At 50.9% G+C, this 23,013-nt stretch overlaps 1 protein-coding gene across 1 annotated transcript in view; it reads right to left on the reverse strand.

The window, feature by feature from the left end:
* Positions 1-651: 651 nt before the first annotated feature.
* The window catches only part of RTN4RL1 (reticulon 4 receptor like 1), a 28,184-nt gene continuing 5,822 nt past the window's right edge, over positions 652-23,013 (reverse strand). The window contains exon 2 of the mRNA XM_015880997.2: positions 652-3,604. Coding sequence (XP_015736483.1) covers positions 2,268-3,604 — 1,337 coding nt within the window. The 3' untranslated portion in view covers positions 652-2,267. The remainder of the gene's footprint in view (positions 3,605-23,013) is intronic.

Raw genomic sequence — 23,013 nt, forward strand, 5'->3', positions numbered from 1 at the left:
CCAAATCATTTATAAAACATTAGCATCTCCTATGCTGACATTTCACTCTAATATTATAGGAGTTACACACAGACTTAATAAATAAATAAATAAATAAAGTGCTTCTCTTCATTCTCCCACTGAGAGCTTTGATTTCCAGAGTATGAAGCAAAATAACTAACATAACAACATTCTCCACTTCTAAGGGACAGTGCCAGGCTCATTCAGTTGCTATTGGTTATAGAGAGTAGGACGTGAGGGAGCTATTTCGGATCACGGATTATTTGTTCTGGCTGCATTGGACATCCCTTTAGTGGAGGTTTAGAGCCCTGTAGAAGGAGAAGTTTGGATAGGAGCTGGAACTGAGAGGGATCAATGGATCAAACCCTCCCTTCTTCTTCCCTGAATCCCACCTGCTGTTCCCCTGAGCCTCTGCTTCCATTTGGTGTATCCCAACCTTTGGCTATGGAGCTTCCCTGGGCATCTCCAGCCCCCTCCAGGGGACCTGGTGCTGTGTAATTGCCCCCTCCCAATCCAGGACCAGTTTGGGGTCCTAGGCAGGGTGGTGTGGGCTCATCCATACAGCATCTGCTCCAATGAACAGTATTCTTGCCCAGGGGCTGCATGCTGAGAGTGTGCCCCCTGAGCTGGGACGAAATGAAGAGTAGCCAGTTCTCATCCAAGATCACTTTTATTTCCCTTGTTGCGTTAACCTCAGTGTGTTTTATCTCCATTATCCACGCTGACAAGGAACTGACACCAACTGCAGAACTGGGGCAGCACCGTGGGCTACACTGCCTGTTGCTGCCAGCTGTGCCATGGCCCCAATGCAGGGCGGACCGGCAAGCACTTCTGGACCAGTGAGTGCATACAGCCCAGTGTGCATATCCCACCACAGCATCGTATGTGAGGCTTATTTAGGGCCAAGAGGAATGTGAAGTCTGCTCCCCATCCTTCAGCCAGCCATGACCTCATCCTGCAGCTGTCTGGGGCCATTTTCTTTCCTGCTGTGGACCAGAAGCACTGGGCACAGTGCTACTTGCAGGTCCCGTGCACACTGCAATTTCCACTTCTCCAACTCCCCATGCCATAACCTGTTCCTAGTAAGAAAAAAAACCACCAAACCAACCTGCTCCTGACACTGTCAGGGCCACCTGCAGCCCACAGACCTGCTGCCTGAGTGAAAACCTTAGTCCAGCTATAAAGGTCCTCACGTAACCAATGTGGCTGGAAGCCCTCATCCCCCACATCCCCACAGCATCAGGACTGGATGCTCCTAAGCCTCCTCTCTCTCCCCTCACTCAGAAATCAGGACCTAAGGGTGAGCTCTGGCTCTCTGCCTATGGTCTTTGTTGCGTTGCGTACAGCCCCCTCCCACCCCTCCCAAAGTTTAGTGCTCTAAATTGCTAAGAACATTGGTCCCCCGCACGCACCGAGGCTGCCGGATGGCTTTCAGCATTTGTAGGCACTGCTGCCGATTGTGGTCTTGAGAAAAGGATATACTGTTCTGCTATAAATTCAACAATACAATCCTTAGTTCTGAAGATATAGTTTCCATATAGTTTATAAACATCATAAGACATACATATGGATAATTGAGGAGAGGGGAGGGCCTGTGCATTAGTTGGGTTTGTTTGTCGGATGTGTGAATGCGGTTACAAAAAATGCACCTCCTCGCAGGTACTTCGTTCCTTTAGGTTCATTTCTTTTTGTGTGTTTTAATGATTCCACCTCTAACCAGTCTTTCCTTTGGTAGTTGGCTACTCCAAGCCCAGCAGGCAAGCCTTGTTCTGCTGTAGTGCCTGAGATATTCAGGGTTTTGAGATTGTCTTCTAAGAGATTTCCAGCCAAAGTTGGCCTGTGGGGTTGGAGCCAAAAGGGCTAAAACACGGGAGAACCAATGTCCTTATTACAACGAGTAGAAGTGTCCACACACTCACTTTCAGAGAAACAGTGTAGGCTTAACTGGTGATTGTTTTTACAGCAATTATGTTCCTTTCGGTCATCGGCAGGGTTGCTCAATGGGATCACTCAATGGGAATTTACAGTTTCCCATTCTGTCCAGCTGTCGTTGCCGGCGGTCCCCACGATCCGGTTGGGTAAGGTTGGCTTTGTCTCATGGTGCAGGGCTCGGCTGTTGGCCGCAATGCATGTTAACACCTTTCCATCCGCCCGCCCGCCGCAGTCCGCACCCGCAGACTTCTCCACGTACAAAAAAAGAAGAAGAAAAGAAACTCTGGTCCTTCGTAGATGGGTGGCAGTGCAGATCCACTCCGCCATGGCCAAGCTCAGCGCATGATGGCCGCCAAGACCAGCACAAAGACCAGGCGCGAGGTCATGAATCCTGCACAGCCACCCGCTGCCTGCTGCACCCCACTGGGCGCACGGATGGGCGTCCGCCGGGTGCACTTCCCTTTGCGTTTCGGGAGCCCGGTGGGAATGACTCCGAAGCTGAATTTGTGCTGATAGTCAGGCACGTAGTCGGGAACCTCGTGCCCGCTTTTGCGTGGCCCCAGTGATCCCGGCTTAAGGGTTCGGTTGCGGTTTTTGTGGCTGGTGCAGTTCTTGGCAGGGCGGCGAGGTCCCGGCCGGGCTGCGGGATGGCTGCTGTGCAAACCCTTCTCACCACCCTTCTCCTTGGAGGAGTGGTGGGGATGGTGGGTTTTGGAGGCTCCTCTGTCCGTAGCTGAGAATGTTTTGATCTGGTGGAGCGACTCCGAGCCTGAACAGTTCCTAAAATCTTCCACCCTCAGCACTTTGAGGTCCTTGCCGTGCATCCGCTCAGGGGATTCGCAGATGACGTTAGAACTGGAGCCCCGGAAACGGTGCAGCCATTCCCAGAGTGAGCGAGCCTTGCAGTCGCAGCTCCAAGGGTTTCCATTCAGCCTGAGGAACTCAAGGGCCCCCAGGTGGGCCAGGCAGTCCCCCTGCAGCTCTGAGAGGCTGTTGTTGAACAGGAACAGGGTGGTCAGTCGCCGGAGGTCATGGAACGCCCGCCTGTGAATCCACTGCAGCTGATTCTGATGGATGAGGAGCCTGTCCAGGTTTATTAACCCCCGGAATGTGTTCTGGTGGAGGCTCCACAGCTTGTTTCCATGGAGAAAAAGATGGCTGAGGTTCACCAAGTCAACAAAAATATCGTCCTGGAGGAACTCGATGTGGTTGTCTTGCAGGTAAAGGTATTGTAGGTTGTGGAGGCCACCAAAAATCCCACTGGGAAGGGAGCTCAGCCCGCACTTGTACAGGTACAAGGCATGGAGTTTCACCAGCCCTTGGAAAGTGTTGGCTGCCAAAGCCCTCAGATAGCGGTTGTCCCCCAGGTCCAGCTCTTCCAGGTTGACGAACCCCTCAAAGGTGTTGGGGTCGATGAAGGTGATGTTGTTGGAGTAGATCCAGAGGGTGACCATGGAGGGGCTGAAGTGGCCCCGCAGCAGCAGGGTGATCTGGTTGTTCTGCAGGAAGATCCGCTCGCTGTCCTCGGGGATGCCCTCGGGGATGGTGACGAAGTTGTGGGCCTGGCAGCTGACAGTCATGGGTGAAGGGTAGCAGACGCAGTCAGTGGGGCAGCCAGCAGCCCCAGGCACCTTCAGCCCCAGCAGCACCAGCAGCAGCTCCGCGAGGGCCCCTGTTTGGAGAGAGGGGAGAGTGGTGTCAGGCCAGCCTTGGGGACACAGAGCCCATGTGAATTATCTGTGTGCAACAGTTTGAACATCATCTGTGGGGTGTTGTCCACCTCCTTGTGCCAAATTCACCTGGTGAATCACCACAAACTACATCTTTGCCGTGTAACCATGCAGCATACCCCAAGGGTTGGGGCAACACAAGGTAGATGTACAGGCAGGGAGAAGAACTCATGGAGAGCAATAAGAAGAAGGACTTGGGGGTTCTGGTGGATGAGAAGCCTGACGTGACCCAGCAGTGTTTGTGTGATGTCAGCTGCATCCTGGGTGCACCAACAGAGGGATGGCAGCAGGGCAGGGAGGGGCTTTGTCCCACTCTGCTCTGCTCTCATGAGGACCCATCTGGAGTAGTGTGCTCAGGTCTGGAGCCCCCAACACAACACAAGAAGGATGTGAAGCTGTTGGAGTGGGTCCAGAGGAGGGCCACGAGAATGCTCAGCAGGCTGCAGCTCCTCACATATAAAGACACCCTGCAGGTGCTCAAGGTCACATTGGATGGATCTGATCTGCTGGGGGGCAACCAGCCTACAGCAGGGGTTGGAATTGGATGGGTTTTAAGATCCCTTCTAACCCAACCACTCTACAATTCCATGAATCCGGGAAGAGCTGGCTGCTTTCCACACTGTTCCTACGCCCATGCCCTGTTAGCACCAGCACATTCTCCTGCAAACACAGTGATTTACAGAAACAAGCTTTCAACACTTGGTGGGACGGACTGAACCGAATGCCCAGTTTGGAAGCTGGTGCTCAGATGTATTTTAAATGGATGTCCTATGGCAGTGCTACAGCGTGCCTGTGGCCAGGGCTTTCTGGCTGCAGAGCAGGGAAGCGAGCAGGCAGCAATCATCCCTCCTCGGCTCAGCGCCCAGCGCCAGCCTCACCGCCCAGCTCCCGTCGCTCTCCCACTCCTCGCACCATGCCTGCTTTCAGGCAATTCCTTCTGCGTGGAGTGGCTTTTCAGACTCATTGCACCAGGCTGTCATTTCTCATTCAGATTTCCTCCCGGATCTGCTTTCCCTCTTACACACAAAATTTGCTCATGTCTAATGAATTCTGCCTCTGGACTTCACGGGAGAAAGGAGTAAAATGAGAGCAGCGTACAGCTGCCAGTGCCATCCTACCCCAGAGTCCTCACGCCGCGATTTGCTTGTAATAATCTGAAAAACAAGAGTGGAAGTGGAGTTCACCTCTAATTACTCCATGTTGTTACCACAAGACAGGCTGTGGTGCTGGACCCCTTGGGCTTTTACAGTCCTTCTTTTCAAGCGCCTACAGCTGAATACGAGTGGGAGGTGGAAAAAAAACACACACACCACCTCACTGGTTTCTTATTAATGTTGTTTGAAATATAACTCTGTGGTTCACATCGCCTTCTGCCAGGGATGGAGATCTATTACCGGGGAGCTAATAGCAGGTGACCTGTCCATCTGGACCCACACTTTCAAGGCAAAGTTGTCATGTTTTTAGATAAACTGGTTACTCGGGCTCTCATAAATTAGCAGGGAGAGGCAGTCACCTCTGACTGTACTGCTATACTTTTTCCAAAGAATAGCATTGCTAAGCCAAACTGTTGGGCCAAGCCTGTGCTGGGATAGGGATAGCAATGGGGATAGAAATATAGATGGGGATTTAGGCTTTCTACAGGCTCTGCCTTGCAGGAATGAAGGCTGCAGGGAGGGATGGCTCATTCTTGCACTGCTGCCAGCAAAGGGCTGTAGTCAGGAGTGCTTCATTTGCGATAACTCCTACTGCTGTGTAGGAAAGGGAATGTTCTCCAGTCTCCGTTCACTTGCTATGGGGAAGGGGCCGTGATTCAGACCAGACTGCTCCTAGGCTGCCCTGCATTTCCAGCCAATCACCTCTGAGATGTGGCTTCAGGAACAGCATTGTCTCAGGGATATCCTGATTACAGTTGCAGATAGGTGCAGAATTGCTTTCTGCTCTTCTTGTTCCTTTTTAACCCATAGATGTCCTTTGCCAAGGTAGGACAGCTCCATGTTCCTCACTCCACCTGAGTCACACTGAGCCACAAAGAGTGGTGTAGCTTTTATATTTATTAGGAAAATCCTGCCAAGCACAAGCACGGTGACAATCTCCCACATGCGGAGTCTGTTATTGCAAATACCAAATCACAAGAGTCTGAATCAATAAACCATCTCCCAGCTATGAGCAGCAGGTTGGAAGATTACATATTGCTTCCCAATGCCGGTTTTTATGCGCTGTTCCGTGACACGATAGTTGCCAGGCTAACAGGATTACTGGTGGGAGGAGGAGCTGGGCAGGGCTCGCGTAGCATCCTGAATTTCACATCTAGGAGGTGATGGCAGGAGGCTGCCAGTGATGCTCAGCAATGGATGGGATGTATGGGGAGCACGGAGCTGCACTGTTGGAAGGGAGAATGGAGCTTCATGGTCCCCAATGGTTCTGGAGGTAAAAGGCAGGGGAAACCGAGTCCATCTCTTTAATTAGATTTGCGAGTTAATGTCTGAAATGCCAATGGAAGAGGAGTTGATTCCCTTGGGATGGGTGTTGCTGGTGGTTCTCCTCTTCCAAAAGGAATAATGGTAGGGAGAAAGTCCAAAGATTTCTTCCTACTGCAGTTTGGAGACAAAGAGAATGTGGAAACAAAAAGGAGGGATGCTCAGAAGAAGTGATAATGTAGTGAGCAGGGCTTGGAAAGAGGAATCCCCCTCAGGGCGTGTGGTCCCATCAGGGATGAGTCCATTGTCTGCAAACCTGCAAACTGCACACTGCTATGAGATGCTCCAGGTCTGGTCACCATTTTGATATGGGGATGAGACCAAAGAATAGAGCAAACCTAATGCTGCTGGACCAGCAGTGTGATGGCTAAGGCAGCCGGGGCCATTTGGATCCCTGAAGCTGCCATCAGTGGGGCTGTCCCTCCCGGATGATACCCCTGAGCTCTCCCAGTGTCTGATCCCAGCCAACATGTCAAGCTTGCTCTTCCCAGTGCAAACCTTTTGACTGCATCTTGTAAAGGCTGTGCAGCAGATGGAGGGTCACAGGCGTGCACGGCGGTGCTCACCAGGGAGGGAGAGCTTCAAAAAGTAAAAATCCAATGGAAAGCTGCCAGTGAAGTGAGCAGAACCAAAGCTCTGTCGACACGGATCAAACCAACATGGGCATGTTTGTCTGCCGGCATTCTCCCACCGCCGTGCTGTGTCACCCGGCTCCGCTGTCCTCCTGCAGCCTCCCGGCTCAGGTTTTAGTGATGGGAATGAATTCATCGGGCTGTCCAAATCATTTCCCATGCAGCATCTCTCTAATTGGGCATTAATTAGGCATTAGTTAATGAATGCTTGAAATAATTTATCTTTGGATGTGTCCAGTTTGCAGTCTTACTTTTAACAGCATTATGCCCGTTATTAGATTAACATCGTTATAAATGTTCCCCATTACCTGCTTGTTTCCATTGTCTTAGCCTTATTACTGAGAGTGAAAATCACTCCTCCTGAATGCATTATTGATGAGTAAGGACTTTCTATATGCAGCGCGGGATTAATTGTTATACAGCGTAATGCATTTAGCGTGAAGCCTTCATTTGTGCAAGAGCTGAAACGGCCAGAAGAATGCAGACGCCCAGAGACAGCGAGTTCATCCAGATACAGCAACACTCCAATGCAGCAGCAGAGATGCTGGTACCCGGCATTCCAGCATTTTAACACTTTGCTGAAGGAGCAGGGCCGCTTATTTCCATCAGAAGTCCCCAGCTTGGAGCTGGGAGCTAAGACAAGAGCTAGGACTGGCCCTGGTGGGTCGCCTCCAGCCCCACATTTCACCTCTCTGCTATGTGGGTCACGGTTGCTGCTCCCCCAGCAGGATCTGCTCTTTGGGATGGAGCTCTCTCAAATCTCTCCTAAACCGCCATCTGCTTGGGGAGCCCAATCTTAGCTCCTGTCTCCACGCAACTTGTCCGACTGCTCGCTCCGTCCATTACCGGTTCTGCTCAGGCTGTTAGATTTATAAGCTCTTTAGAGCAAAGCCCTCATCTTCTGGCTGCTGATTTATGGGTCTTTACCGCCATAAAACACTATGTATAGCTACTACATAATATAAATAATAATACTTAACCAGAGCAAGCTACAAGTGGGGACAAAGCATCTGCCTTCTGTTCGCACTCTGTGTTATCAAAGAGGCAGAAGCTCACTCATCACTCACTCCTCTGAGGCCAAATTCTCACCTTGTGTAGCACCACCCACAGACAGACAGACCTTCCTGCCCCATTTGCACCCACACCTTTCAAAGGTGCTTTCTAAGTCACCACTGGGCCCCAATGATACAACTGTCGCACAAGGGGAAAACACATTTTGAAACTTCTATCCTTCTCCTAACCAATAGCAACCACTTTCATGGGCTGAGTCCTTCCATGAGGATAAATATAATTCTGAGGAGCCACCACCATCACCAGTTAACTCTCAGCCACCCCCTACATTGGGCAAACCAGAGTAGGATGCATCTGGGGAGGATTCTCATTGGATAACCCAACCATCACACAGTTCTTTGTTTCACACTTCTTACTCCCTTTTTTGATGGCAGGAATTGCCATCATCCACCCAACCTTTCTCCATGAATCAGGCTCAAACAATGCTCTTGGTGCTGTATGCAACTGTGATAAAATTCCCTTTCACCCCTACTTCAGGAACAAACTTTCTCACCATGACAAATTGTTTTGGGGTGGAAAAGGAGCCTCAAGTGTTCATTATTCCATGCACCAGCTGAAGGACAGTGAAAGGCAATGCCTGAGCACAGATAGCTACGGGGCGCGAGCTGAGAGCACAGTTCAGGTCTGGGACAGTTCGACACAGCAGTGTCAGACTTGTGGTTGGGAGCTGCCTATTTTTTTCCTGTGTGTGTTTTTTTCCCTCTTGCAATAAACAAACCATCCCTGACTGCGACAAAGACCAAATTCCCCCGGCGAGCAACAGCTTCACTTCCAGCCTCTGCGCAAAGCACTCCATTGGCATCCCCATTGCCTTTGCTCCCTCCAGCATCGGCATGCAATAGAACAGCCTTATAGCCAGAGAACAACAACCACCCATCCACTACCCTCATTTTTTTATTATTATTATTATTATTTCTTTTCTTTTTTTTTGCAAACAGTGTCATAAATAACTGACAGATCCCAGCTGTTTGGAGTTATGGTTTCTGATGGAGTGACAGCTGCTCCCAATCCCCCAGCCATCACCCCAGCAGTTCTGGAACATTTCAGCAACATAAAAATCATTGGAGATAATTTCGGTTTTGCATAATTTGGTTAGGCAAGCTGTGATTTAATGGCAATTATGACCTCCGAGGCAGAAGCTGAGCTCGTAGGCTACCAGCATCACATGGCTATAGCTGGGGTGCAGGACTGGGGATGTTCCAGGGAGAAGGCACTGCAAGGAGAAATCCTTCCCCTGCAGCTGGGAGCCCCATCTCTGTGCCAGCAAGTGTTCCCAGGTGGAGATGAACGCAAGGGAATTCAAAGGGAATATTGATAGGGAAGGCTTCAGAAAGGGGCTGCTGCCAGAAGATGCACTGGGAGGCATCTTTTAAAGAAAAGTCAGGATAAGGCTTTAGTCTGGGGATACTAAAAACCTTCTGCAACAGCAGGGCCTCTTGTGAGAATGGCATAGACCTCTGTTAGCCTCCATGACCCCTCTTTGAATCATAGGATCATTAAGGTTGGGAAAGACCTCCAAGACCAGAAGTGCAACCTCAACCCATCCCTGCCATGCCCATTAAACCATGTTGGTGGTGGAAGTGGCCATGCCCTTTACGTGCAGCAGCTCTCCATGCTGTTGAGGTTCCTCTTGCCTTGTTACTTCCCATCCCAGTGTTTTTTGGGCATGCTGGAACCTCATGGTTCTAATCACAGAATCATAGAATCATAGAATTGTTAAGGCTGGAAAAGACCACCAGGATCATCAAGTCCAAGCTTCAAACCACCCCCACCATACCAACTCAATGAATCATTACAATTGGAAAAAACCTCTAAGATCACCAAGTCCAACTCCAGCCCATCCTCACCATGCCTACTATGTCCCCAGTACCACATCTACTCTTATCAGCAGAAGTGGTGTTTGTTTGGAGTTGGTGAGATCCAGTTACTGCTGCCTGCACTGCTGTTGCCAAACAGCCTGGAGCTCACTGTGAGCCAAAGCTTAGTGCAGAGCTTGGGTCAGTGGAACCCCAAAATGAAGTCTTTTAAGACACTGCAGGTTTATTTGACTTTTGCTGACCCAATATATGGAGCTATTCCCCTTCCACCACCAAAGTCGAGACCAAGGTCACCTGGAAGTTTCTGGATCGTGATCATTAACTCCTATTGCAGTTTGAAACCAGACCATAAATTTCATAGTGTAATAATGTAAAAATCAATAACTCTGTTTGAAACAATAGCTTTGTCTTCCATTTCAGCCGGGGCTGATCCCTCCCCATGGACCTCGTCCCTCTGAATCACGCAGACAGAGGGAGGGATGCGGGTGGCGGGGCGGCTGCTGGCCCGCCAGGTGTGTGGCCCCTGGGCTCTGCAGATTCAATTAGTCCATTTAGCCATTTATTCCTCTCTCACAGTTAAACTTGAGGATGATTTAAAAGGAAAAAAAAATCAGCATCAAAACAAACAAAAAAAAACCCCAACCAATGGATTGCCAAGAAGAGAGCCTTTTATGCTTCGTCTCTTTGACATCCTGTCCGACACGGCGTCCCTTAGGCTTTCTATGCCTGCAGAAAGCCAGGACCAGCCAGAGATGCTCTGTTCCCTCTGCCCATCCGCCACAGGCACAGAGCTGAGCCAAAGCTCTCAACAAGGGGCGGCTCAAGCTCAGAAATCTCAACGTCCGCTCATTTCCAGCTCTGGCTTTCTGGGCGAGGGAGGTCTGGCTTCGTTTTCTTCCTTATTTTCCGTTGTTTGCTGTAGCACCAACTCGAAATATACATCGAGAGGCAGGATTGTCTTTCACGTGTTGGTGGATGTGTGATCCTCAAAAACAAATTAGCACCGATTCACTTCTATATAGAGTACAGCCATCAGGGAATCGCTCCTGAATTCACAGCGAAGGAAAGCAATAATGCTTCCAGCACGCTAATCCTCTCCGAGAGCAGCCCCTGAACTCTCTCCCTGTGCTGGAGGCACCGCTGGAAATTACAATTGTACTGAAAAATAATAAATAAATACAGAAACTGGCAGGGTTTCTGCTGGTCCAGAGGATTTGTACCCTAATGTGGAAGTCCCTGTTTAATTAGCACTCCTCTCCATGGCTTCATCTCCTCCCCGCTCTGCTCGAGCTGAAGAAAGGAAGCCAACGGTGAGAGCGGCTGTGGGATTGGAAAGTCGGATATAGAAACTTGTTTAATTTAAATGCTCATTTCAGGACTGATCTATGCAGAAGCAGAGGGAATGTAGAGCATGTTTCCGCATGTAATCTGCTCTACTTAACCCCACTTTACCGTATTGCTCCCTCTGCAGTGATGCCCTCCATACACAAGGCTCATGGCTTCAGTTCCGTGCCTTGTCCCTTTGCATGCAAAGGTCCCACAGTGTCACTTAGACCATCCTGAGGCTGATGCATAGAAGAGGCCTCCCTTGGCTTGCAGATGGGTGATGGAGTCGTCAGGTCTTGCCTGTTGTTGATAGTAGAAGCTGATGATGCTTCTGCTTCTCTGGGCTAGAACAGTGTGTCCAAGGGGATCACAGAATTGTTGGGTTGGAAGGGACCTTTAAATGTCACCTAGTCCAACTTCCCTGCAACGAACAGGGACATCTATAGATAGAAATGTGCCCAGTCCATCAAGCATGGCTATTGCATTTCCAGTAGGATGGCATCGCCAAGTGCATGGCATGGCATGGCCACTCAGTCAACTAAGTGTGGTTACTTGGGATTTTCAATGTGCTTGCATGGCCAAGGGGATGCACCCAGTCCATCAAGCACAATCACTCTGAGATTTTCAGTAGGATGATGTGACCAAATGGATTCATCCAGTCAACCATGTATGGTTATTGTGAGATTTTTGGTGTGCCAGCATGGTGGAAGCTTTGCCAGCTCAACCCTCGGCCACACCAGAGGCCAAGTGCAAGGAGGTGAACTGGCAGAGGACAGGGAGCTCCTTAGGTCCTTGAGAAGGGACTGCTAATTACAATTGCCCCCAGGGAGAGAGAAATAGAGGATGACTTAAGCTTAGTGGATTGTCTGAGGCTCTCAGGGGATCATCAGATGCTTCTACTCCCTTTTTGTCCCGAGGTGACAAGTTTTCCTTCCCATTCACAAAAATGCAAAATAGCTCATTCACAGGCGTAATAAGGACAGCATCCTTTGGAAAAGAGCGGCTACCAAGATCTCGGCGGCACTCCACAGCGAGACAACTGCAGATGAAATGACAAAAACCACCCAAGATTAGCACAAACCAGATCAGTATCAGATACTGAACAAGCTAATGCGCAGAGAAAGCAGATTCACCCTCTCCTTCCCTTTGCCAGCAGCTGGCTCGGACCTGCGAAGGGTTTATTTAGGACTGGAAACGCAGCCAGAAGAGAGCAAACAGGAGACCCAGGAGGAAAGCGACAGCTGCCCAGGCTCTGGGTGCTCGCTCTGCTGCCTGCTCTCTGTGCACAGAGCGAAGCTTTGGGGCAGATTTCCATAGCCGGATAGAGGCACAAAGCCAGCAGCCCATCTGCGGGGTGCCAACACAGCTTGTAGGTAGAGTATCGCCTCGACAAAGGCACGATCCCACCGACGTCCCGACCTCAGCCGCGTCCTGTGCCACCGAGCTCCGCGAGCCAATTACTCGCCGTGCCGCAGACTCTGCCTTTCATCCCTTTCTCAGTCTTTCTGCGCTTTTCCCACTTACTGCATGTCCTTGCGTTTTGTGGAGAGGAGGGCAAATTGGAGCCGGCGCTGCGCCTTCTCCCCCTTTCAGCAGCACATCATTCCGCCGGCAGCAGGGGGGAAAGAGGCTGGCGGGCGGGCATCAAAGCACTCGGCTCTGTCACATTTTCTACCCATAAAAATAAAACGATGGCGTCATTCCGAGCTGGACAGCCTCAGGTCGCTCTCTTCCAGTCCCAATGGGGGCACAGCACCGTTTCCCAGGCCTCTGGTCTCCATTTGGGGCGGGTGCGTGACACTGAGCCATTCCCATGGGATGAGCAGAGGTCTATGGGACTTCTGCTTCACACTCAACTTTGTTTGCTGGCAGAAAGCTCGTGAAAAGCTTGGTGATAAAAGCAAAGGAGTGTAAATGGCCCCACTGTGCCCCTACCCATTGCCAGGGCTGGATCCTGCCCTCATCCTGCCCTCAAAGTCACTAAAATCCCCTGAATGTGAATGGGAACCACTGGCTCCAGTGATTTCGCACTGACTTAGGACCATATTGAAAAACCAAAGGTGATGTTTTAGCTTCCCCCGTGCCTGGAAGCATCCTTCAGTGCCTAGCAGGACCCCATTGTGGCTGTGGGGCCACGTACACCCTGCATGTGACTCCAGTCCCCTCCTTCAAGCTAATCAGAGCCTGTTCCTCTGTAAGCCATTATAAATCCCGCTACGATCCCTTCCTTGCTAGGTAATAATGGTTACTGCGAGATGTATGGAGGCTCGGGATTGGCACAAAGCCATCCACGGCAGTGCATCCCCATGAGCAATAGGGCATCAGAGCCCCTGCAATCCATTTCCTCCAAGAGAAGGGAGTTGTATTAGGGATGTAATGAAAGGAATTGTAGCAGCATCCGAAGAAGGAAGTGGTGGGGAGGGATGAACATGTGTGCTGGCACACATGCACTGCTGTGCCGGTGATGCCGGAACCTCTCCAGGAACAGCTGTTCCTGAAGCAGGCAGCTATAACTCGCAGCAGCAATGCTGGTGGGGAGAGATATCACTGGCTGGGGACATAGGGATGCAGCCGCGTGATGAAAACATGCACCTGGGGAAGAAGATGAGGTGGATGGGGATGATGGGGGTAGATGGGGATGCTGGGTTGCAGCCATGCCCATTTTTTGGAGATGCTAAGCTGAAGAAGATGATGTGGATTCATGGGGTGGCCTCACATAGAGCATGGCATGACCACTCGCAGTGGTTGGAAGGGTTTGAATGCAACCCTGATCCTCGTGTGATGAGCAAACATCCCTTTCTCCCCTCCCAGCTTGCCAGCATCCTGCTGGGACACTGAGCAAAGCAGTCAGGGGGGATTCAGCCTTTGGGAAATCAGTGCTGCTCACTGCTGCTCCGCTGCTCTTTTCCTAAAACACACAGCCCTGTCCCAGAGGAGACCCTCGGGATGGCTCTGGGGCTGCAGCCCTATCGGTGCTGTGGTTGTGTCTGGGATGACGATGCCAAACCAGCAGCAGCCCCATCCCAGCCATCCCCAGCGCTGCAGGGAGAGGGACAAGCAGCAAGCAGCACGCTGGCACCTATTAAATGACAGGAGTGCTTTACCCTCAGCCTCCTCCCGTCGTGTTGCTTAAATGCACGTTTTGCAAAAGTTAAAACAAATTGCATGCAGCAGAAATAGTCTCACGCTTCTTGAACAAGGGAAGATCTTGGCACATGGATAAAGGAAGGCGATGAGATGCTCATTAAAACTGAGGGGCTCCAGTTCGCCATCCAAGTGGTCACATTCTCCTCCAGAGGCTCCCAGAGGCTTTGAAACGTGTTGTCAGGCACTGCCTTTCATCCTACCCCATTCTGGCTAAATTCAGGGCCCAGTCATTTCAGCTGGAAACGGGGAAGAGGGAGCAACTCCATTCTGACTTTTCACTCCCCATCTGATTGCTGCTGATGTAATTTATTCCTAATTCCTATGACAGCCTTTGTACTTTTGTGTCTTTTTTTTTTGTTCTGAAGCACAACTTGTCTTTGTTAGTCCCATTTTGGAGACTTTCATCATTTGAGGTGCAACATAAAAGGTGTTTAACCCCCCCCACCCTGCTTGGAAGGCAGTGGAGGGAGTGTGGGAGTCCCCCAACCCAGCCCTGCTGGGACACCCATATGTGCCACAGCCCCAATATTTCAGAGCAATCCCATAGAATTAAATGATTTCCATGTGCACAGAGCTCTTGCATCTCCGTGATGTCAGGGTGGGATGGGGCAGCATCTTTGTGTCACCACCCCAAGCTCTCCCCTCCTGTCATTTCTCCATGCTTTTCTGATCAGTTAAACCCTCCTTTCAATAGGAAACAAATCGCCTTTCCTTGCTGCTGCTCCAGCTCAGGCTGCTGCACTCCACTCCCTTTGCTTTGTATTGGTTGGGCTGAACCCACACCCCACATTTGCTGCTCTATGGTCACACTGGGGTCTCTTCACCCCATCCTTACAATTACATCACAGCCCTGGTGGGGGAGGTCGGCACTCCCAGCTCAGTGCTTGGATGAGCATCCCACTGTCTGGTATTGCATCCCCCAGTCTGGTATCAGGGAGCACCGGCCCTCCCTCCCTCCCCTCTTTGATTCCCCAGTGATATTTTTCACTCCAGTAAGTGCCGAGCTCCCATTTGCCTCATTCTGGTGCAGTTACAAAGAAATTGCTGCAAAATTTCCTCATGCCGTCTCGCTCCCAGAGAGGGCATGGAGCAGCCGCCCCCCCCTCCCGGTGCCGTGCGGGTGTCTGAGCCCCCCCCTCACCCACACTGCTCCTCTCCTTCCATCCCTTCCCTTCCCAGAGCTCATCCCCCAGCTCCCAGGGAAGCGATCAGGGCTGGAAAGGCTGCTGCCTCGTTTTGGAATAACCTTTCAGGTTTCATTTAGCACCTCTCTCTCTCTCTCTCTTCCCACAGAACCTTCTCGTTGTGAGCCCTTTACTAATTGCGACTTTTAGCTCATTGCCACCTCCTGCCTTACAGCAGCTGGGAGGATCCTCTGTTCCCCATCACTGCATCCCCACCAAAATCAAAGGGCAAAGCAACAAGGAGTGGCATTGACTGAAACAACACCAGATCTCTCCTTACCCCAAAGGTTGCCCCGAGAGCTTTGGGGTAGAAACTGTGAATTCCTAATGGCTGGGAGGACAGGATCCTCTGCTTCCCATCACTGCATCCCCACCAAAATCAATGAGCACCGGCACCAACTGTAACAACACCAAATCCCTCCTCGTCCCCCATGAGTTTTAGGATGGAAACACTGAATTCCTGCTTAAGAGAAAGAGCAGATACTGATGGAAACAGAACCTGCAGGCAGCACTGGGCATCATCCGGGCACCCCAGTATAAATCAGTGCATTGCAAGCTGGGTAGAAGGAGAAATCCCAGTAGCTATCTGAGCTCACTGCCTGCCTGCTTCTTATTGAATTAAGGCGCTCGGGTTCACCATCTAAGCCTCACGCCGTGCGCACCGCAGCCAGGAGGGAAGCGGATTGCAGTCCCATAATTCAATCAAGGGCGCAGCTGATGTCGCGGGTGGCGAGAGGAGCTGTCGCTATCAGTGGTGAGCCTTCAGCCACCTATGCCAGCAGGTAGGGAGGGAGACAGCATCATGGGGTTGGGAATGGGTGTCCCAATGTCCTTGGGAAATGGTTATGTGGCTCTGTTATGGAGTTAGAATGCAATAGGATTTGAGTGTGGGTTTGGGGTTGAAAAGGGGCAGAAAAGGGGGAAGGGGAAAGGGAAGGGGAAAGAAGGCAAGGAGAAGGAGAAAGAATCATGGAATCATTCAGGTTGAGAAACATCTCTAAGATCACCATGTCCAACCCCAACCCACCCCACCATGCCCACTGACCACGTCCCTCAGTGCCACAACTCCATGGCTCTGGAACAGCCCAGGGACAGGGACCCCCTCCTTCCCTGGGCAGCTGTGCCACTGCATCACCAGTCTTTGGAGTAGAAATTGTTCCCAGTATCCAACCTGAACCTACTTTTGTTCAACTTGAGGCCATTACCTCTCATCCTACTTCAGCCTTGCAACAACCTCCTTTCAAATGAGAGGGGAAGGGGAAGGAGAAGGCAAAGGAGATGGGGAAGGGGCAGGATGCTCCCAATCCTGCACTGCTGGAGAGGGAGCAGGAGCCCCACAATCTCCCAGCCCCTTGTGCTTCAGCACAAAGACAAAAGAGGCCAAGAAGCTGCAGTATGAGAAGAATCTAAGGTGCTTTTATTTAAGCCCAAGAAGTGCAAGAAGCAAGGAAGAAGGAGCTGAAGTGCTGCTTCCCAACTGACATTATGAACCAGCAAGCGTGACTAAAACTTGGGGAGGGTTTGCATAATGGGGAGGCACTTTTCTGCTCTGCCAAGGTGTTCAGGTACCATGGTGATGCGTGCAACATAAAAACTTTGACAGACACTCAGAGAGATAAGTGCGGAGGTACACAATCAATCGAAAAAGAAGAGAAGAGAAATGGGAAAGCGGTTGCTTTACGTGAAAGCATCTACAAGGTCAACAATTAAACGTGTGAGGTTTGGGCTTTGGAAGGGAAGACAGCTTGGGATATAGTCTGAGCCCAGGATCTGGTAGTGGTTGGAGGCAGCAGAGCTGTGTAGGCTTCTTATTCCTGGTAGCAAACGTAAGAGTGCTGAAAAGCAAAAGGAAAGGCTCCAATAAAATAGAGTTGCTGGGCGCTTTGTATGTGTGGACCTGGGCTTCCTGCTCTTGTGGAATTGCAGTATCTGGGGGCTTCGGTCCTTCCCATGGTCCCAGCCTTGAAAGTGCCCAAGTCCTGCTGTGGGTTTCTGAGCAAGAAAGAGCTGCTGATTCCTTGAGAAATGAGGAGGCAAAATCCAATTGTGTGCTGTAGTGCATCTGCGGCTGCCATTAACCTGTCTGTGTACTTCTGTGGCTGTCCATTTCTCTCTGCTGACAGACGGGACTGCCCGGAGCGTGCTCTGCCTGGGCCATAAAGGGATTTGTTTCTCCTTGCTGCAGAGGCACAGCTCAGAGACACTGAACTGTGCCACAGACACTTCCTCAGTACAATGCTTCCAATGCAACACCAAGCTCATTGTCCACCTTACAAGCTGGAGAGCCATGGCGTGCCTTAGTATTCAAAAAGCATCAACAAAACCCAAAATCATAGCTGGAAAAAATTATATAGGAGGCTCATGTGGACATTGTAGAGGCAGGGGACTGAAGAAGAGGTTTGATTGTTGGCATGCAGCTCATGGTGATGTGGCCATTGGTGTTGGGGCATGGTGGAGATGCAACATCCAGAGCATCCCTGAGAACGGAGAGCATCCCCATGGTCCACATCAAAGGATCAAAGAGAGATGGTGCGGCAGAGCAGGGGAGGAAGGGAGAGGATAAATGGGGAGAAGGGGGGAGAAGCGCAGCCAGCCGTGTCGTCTCCCTGCATTCCAGCTTCATTTGCAGATTTATTAAATCGAGAGCCAATTTCGACATCATTTCTTTCAAGCAGCTCCACCTCGCAGGTGTGTGGAATTTATTTGAGATAAAGAAAACCATTACAGAGAGACAGCAATCTTCAAAGACCACCTCGGAGACCTGAGAGAAATAAAAACACTAGCCCGTGCAAATGTGCAATTAAGTTTCAAAATACTTGTGCTCCATGAAAAGCGCCGTCCCTGCAGAGAACAGGCCTTTAAGGCAATTTTCCCAAACCCTATTCAGCATTCACTCAAAAATGCCTTTTAAAAACAACATGTGATTTTTCCCTCTCTGCCTCACTCCTCCTCCCGCTTTGCTTGCTCTCGTCCAGGTAGGATGGGATCTCCGTGAAGTGGTAGCTCTCCACTCGGAGTCCATAGACCACGGTTTAGGATGATGCCAAACAAGGACAAGGCTCATTTTAAGGCTCATTTTGGGGCCAGGTAGCTCTGGTCAGGAATTATCTACACCCAAGCTGGGGTTGGTACCCCCCACTCATGGGTCACCCTCTGCTCAGTGGTTAATGAGCGATGCGTAATTAACCTGTGGAACGCACTGCCACGAGGTACCAGCAAGGCCAGGAGCTTAGCAGGATTCGGGGCAGGATTATATGTTTAAATGGATAATGAGAACATCTGCCACTACATGAGCGGGGATCAGGCAGAATTAAGGCACAGCCCCACCAAGCTGGGTGCTGCTTTGCTCAGTGACAGTGTTGGGTGTACAGGGCACCCAGGGAAACATCTCAGGGGGAACCTCTGGTCCCCCTGAATGGGACAAGGGAATAAATGTGTCCCTTGAAGAAGAGATTTTGGGGATTTCCATGTGAGAATCCATGCTTTATTTATTTATTTATTGGCATTGTGTAATGCAATATGAAACTGCATCCACCTGATTTTGGCAAGGATGTTGAATCTAACCCCCTTGGCTCTTATATACAGGTCAACACAGCATACTCCTCCAAGAAGTCATGTTCACCCTCTGGACGCCACAGACACCCTTCTACCAACCCTACTCCATCATTGCTCTGCTCCATACCACATGCTGCAGACTGAACTGCCTTCAAAAGAGTGCTGAAGCCCTCACAGATATGCCAGCTACAGCAGAACAAACTCAGGGCCAATCACAGAATTATTAAATCCCCGTCCGCAATCCCCTCTGGATTCCAACTGCTGCTCTTTTGAATCATAAATCTGCTGCTCCATCATTAGCATTAACTAATGTTTGTGCAGTGCCTGGGAAGCACGACACATTGGGGTGCAAGAGCACCCATGGCATCTGGGATGCCCAAGGGACATTCACAGCCCTGAGCCCAGTGGAATGGGGCACCGAGCCAGCAAGGAGGGCAGCATCCCTAATTGGGAAGGTTGCTGGAGCCCAGGGGATAATCAGCCCTCTTTGGAATGCTCAACCATCCCAAGGATGCTCAGCCCTCTTTGATATACTCAACCATCCCAAGGATACTCCCATAGTTGCTTTGCAGCATTTTGGAGGTGGTGCCACATTCACAGCATGACTCAAAGCATTTCAGGTGCCCGTTCCCCTGGGCTCTCTCTGCCTCCCGGGATGCAGCGGCCGCAGCACGGCGTGCTCAGCCTGCCGAGTGCAGTGGGACTGCGGGGCTGGGGTTAATCTCGTTGTCACACCTTCCCTCCTCTTGCTAACTCGGCGCGCTTTGACCCGCTGTGAAATCGTGGCCAACTGCACTGAATATTTTAAGAGCAGCAATGCAGTCATGGCCGCGCTTCGGAGCAGCAAAGCAGGCCGGGAGTTGGGCTGGGCCCCCGCCTCCCCCCTCCACAGCCAACCCATTAGCACAGTTCAGGGAAACCTAAAAAATTCAAAAGACACTGAAATATGCAGCATTTTTTGCTCTCTCTGGAAAATGACGCGCTTCGCTTCCCAGCTGCTCTGGAGCAGGCGGTTGTAAATAAGCAGCTTTATGGCACGCGGGGTGTTGCCGGCGGGACTGTGGGTAAAGATTTACACCCCATTCCCTATTCTGGGCAGGATCCTGAGGACAAACCTGTGCCCAGCCCTGTGTCCATAGTTTCTCCTGCCCACCAGCCCAGCGCTGGTGACTCTAAGGGACATTACCAACTGCTCTCCATGGTGCTAAAGCTGTCCTTGGTGCTGATGGATGCTCTGTCCCCCACCTGGACACCCCCCGTATCCCCTCTCCATCTCCATCCTCCTCTCACAGCAAACCTTCAGGACCTGCAGCAAACACATACCCTCAGCACTTTCAGTATCTGGGGCACCACAGAGCAGCAGCGGCAAGGAATAATACTAATAATAATATTAATAATAATAACAAAAGAAGAAAAAATTCCATAAACCTACAGGAAGAGCTGGAGCCAATCCTTTCCCAAGGAGGGGAGATAACAAGTGGCATCCAGAGCTGAAGGAGGAAGAGGTGACCTCACTGCATGGTTGGGATCCTATGCCAAGGGTTAGTGGGCACATGGCCACCAGCCCCATGGAGGAGTGACACTTTTGCATTCTGGTCTTAAGAGGGCAGATTAATCGCCGTGTGCTGGAACTGTCACGCGCGGGGATATATATTCTTCCTGGAATTTACAAGTAGTTCTGTCTGAGAAATAAACAACTGCAGATAAAAATTACATTGTCACTGTGCAGGTGTGATGGATATCACAGACAAGCCCTCAGTGCAAGGAGCTGTTGGCCCTGGGATGGACAGGAGATGTCAGTGGGGTAGGGGTGTTTGCCCAGGAACACATTATTGCCCAAAATTGCAGCATCAGCCATGGGACCAATCCCTGGCACTAAGCTGCTGGCTACCCTTCCTGGTCCCAAAGGCCAGGAGAAGGTGTTGAGGCCATTCTGAAACAAAACTCCTGAACCCTGGAGAAAAGCAACCCTGGTGATGGCTGGTCATGAGGAGCACCCAGTGACTAGCACTGGGAAGGGTGCGCAGGGCACAGCATCTCAAAAACTTCTTGGGTTTGGCAACAGGGAGACTTGCAGCACCTTAAAAAATCCTATTTTTTGGCTTTTTCCAGCCACTTCTCTCCTGTCTATCACACAGAGCCCAGAGAATGCAAGTGTGGGGAGGATAAATGAGATTTGCTCCAGGCCCCTTTCTGGTCCTGCTTCTCCTTCATCTTTATCTGCTGCCTTGCTTTGGTGAGCCTTGTCGGTATCACTGAGCACATCTCCAGCCCTTGCCACTGCTTGTGGAGATGGATGTTTTCTCCTCTGTAGCTTAAATCTAAAGTTATGCTGAAAGTGGGAGCAAAGTCAGGAGGGATCCCAAGACATTCCACCCTGAGAAACAAGGGGGGAGATCCAAAACTGGATGGGGACAGCAAGATCTCCATGTGCCCAAGAGCTGCTGCTCCTGTGCCCATGTGCTGGTAATGAGCACAGAGCAGCTGGCAAGCCACTGCTGAGCCCATCCTCAGGATTTATCCACATTGCTCTGCCTTATCAGCCATGCTTTTCACAAGCACTTAAATTCAGGAGGAAAAGGAAAAAGTGAAATCAGATAGAAATGCAGGTCTGTTTGCTGTTTTCTCCAATGAAATGGTTCTGGGTAAACAGCAGACGCCTTTGATGAAATCCCAGCAGGCTTAAACAATAAAGCTGGTTACAAACTCAATCTGGCGCAGATATCAGATCTGAAATTGTTTCAAAAAACATGTCAACATTTTCTAATGCTGCTGCAAAACTTCCTCGGCACCTTGCCATCAGCACGTACCTGTGATGCTGGGTCCACAGCACCACCCTGGCCCTGGCCCTAGCCCCATCTGCAGATCCCTAAGGGGTGACGAGATGCTGAGTGTCACCTTGGAGACCCGGCACAGTCCCCAGGAGACTCCTAGGTTGTTTTCCACCTGTGTCCACTCTGAAATCCAATCATCAGCCCTAAGTAATGCGTCTTGGGGTTTCTCACCGCTCCCATCCCCATGCCAACCAGAATGAGCCTGGGAAGGTGATTCCAACCCTGTGCCAGGCAGGATGAGCACAGCAAGGTGATCTCCTTTTTGTTGATCACAAAGCCTACTTGATTTCTCTATCCCCTGTGCCCCTCCTGGAGTGGTGCTTCCCCTCCTCAAATATGTTATAGGATGGGAAGAACACAGAGGAGGCTCAGCCCTGCACACCTACTGATGCCATATCCCCTTTGGTGGCTCCCACTGTCCACAATGCCACCAGAGCCCAATTGCTGTTAGCATTTGGCTCTGACCCACTTTTAGGCAGGAGCTGGGATGCACTACACCACGTGGACATGCATCTGGAACAACAACAAAAAAGTGCTTTTTTAGGGGCTGAGTGGGACATATCCAGGATGGAACAGGATGGGATGGAATGGGACAAGATGAAATGAGATGTGATTGGGTGCACTAGGATGGGATCAGAGAAGTAGGAGGAAGGAAGTCTGGTCACCCCATATACAACACTGCACTTTGGCACCGTGCAGAAAGCTGGTGCCTTCTCTGAGGGTGCCCAGAGTCCGCATGGGCTCCATGTCCACATATCCAAGGAGCTTGCAGCAGCAACCCCAGCCCCCTCCTGCATCTGAAGAAGGCCCCAGACAACAGGGCATGGGATGACTCCAATGGAGCAACAGAGCCTTCATCAGCCCTGGAATCCCAAGGGAATGAACCAGGGAGAAAAGAAGAGCAGGAGGAGGATGAGCTGGGGTGGGGGAACAGGAGGGCTCAGCCCCAGCTCTGGCACTGTATATGGGGGGAGGACATGGAGGCCCAGTCCGTGTGCAGAGGTTGCCTCGGCCATCGATCCCTGCTGCACTCAGGCTCATTAGGGCTGGGGAGCTGCTGCGAGAGGCTGGCAGAGGAGACAGACGAGGCAGAGGGGGGGGGAGAGCGTTCTGCGCGGCTCCCTGGATCGTATTAAATATTTACTTTGTTTTGTTTTGTTTTGTTTTTTTTTCCCCCAGCTCTATTGATCAGAGGAGGGAGGGAGGGTGCAGTCAGATGCTGCGAGAAGAGCAGAGGCAACGGCTGAGATGAGGTGGGGACCCCATGGAGCTGCACCCATTGCACCCCACGGGTTCCATTCTCCTATC

This window comes from Coturnix japonica, chromosome 19, assembly GCF_001577835.2.
Source record: "Coturnix japonica isolate 7356 chromosome 19, Coturnix japonica 2.1, whole genome shotgun sequence".
In the NCBI taxonomy this organism is placed as follows: domain Eukaryota; kingdom Metazoa; phylum Chordata; class Aves; order Galliformes; family Phasianidae; genus Coturnix; species Coturnix japonica.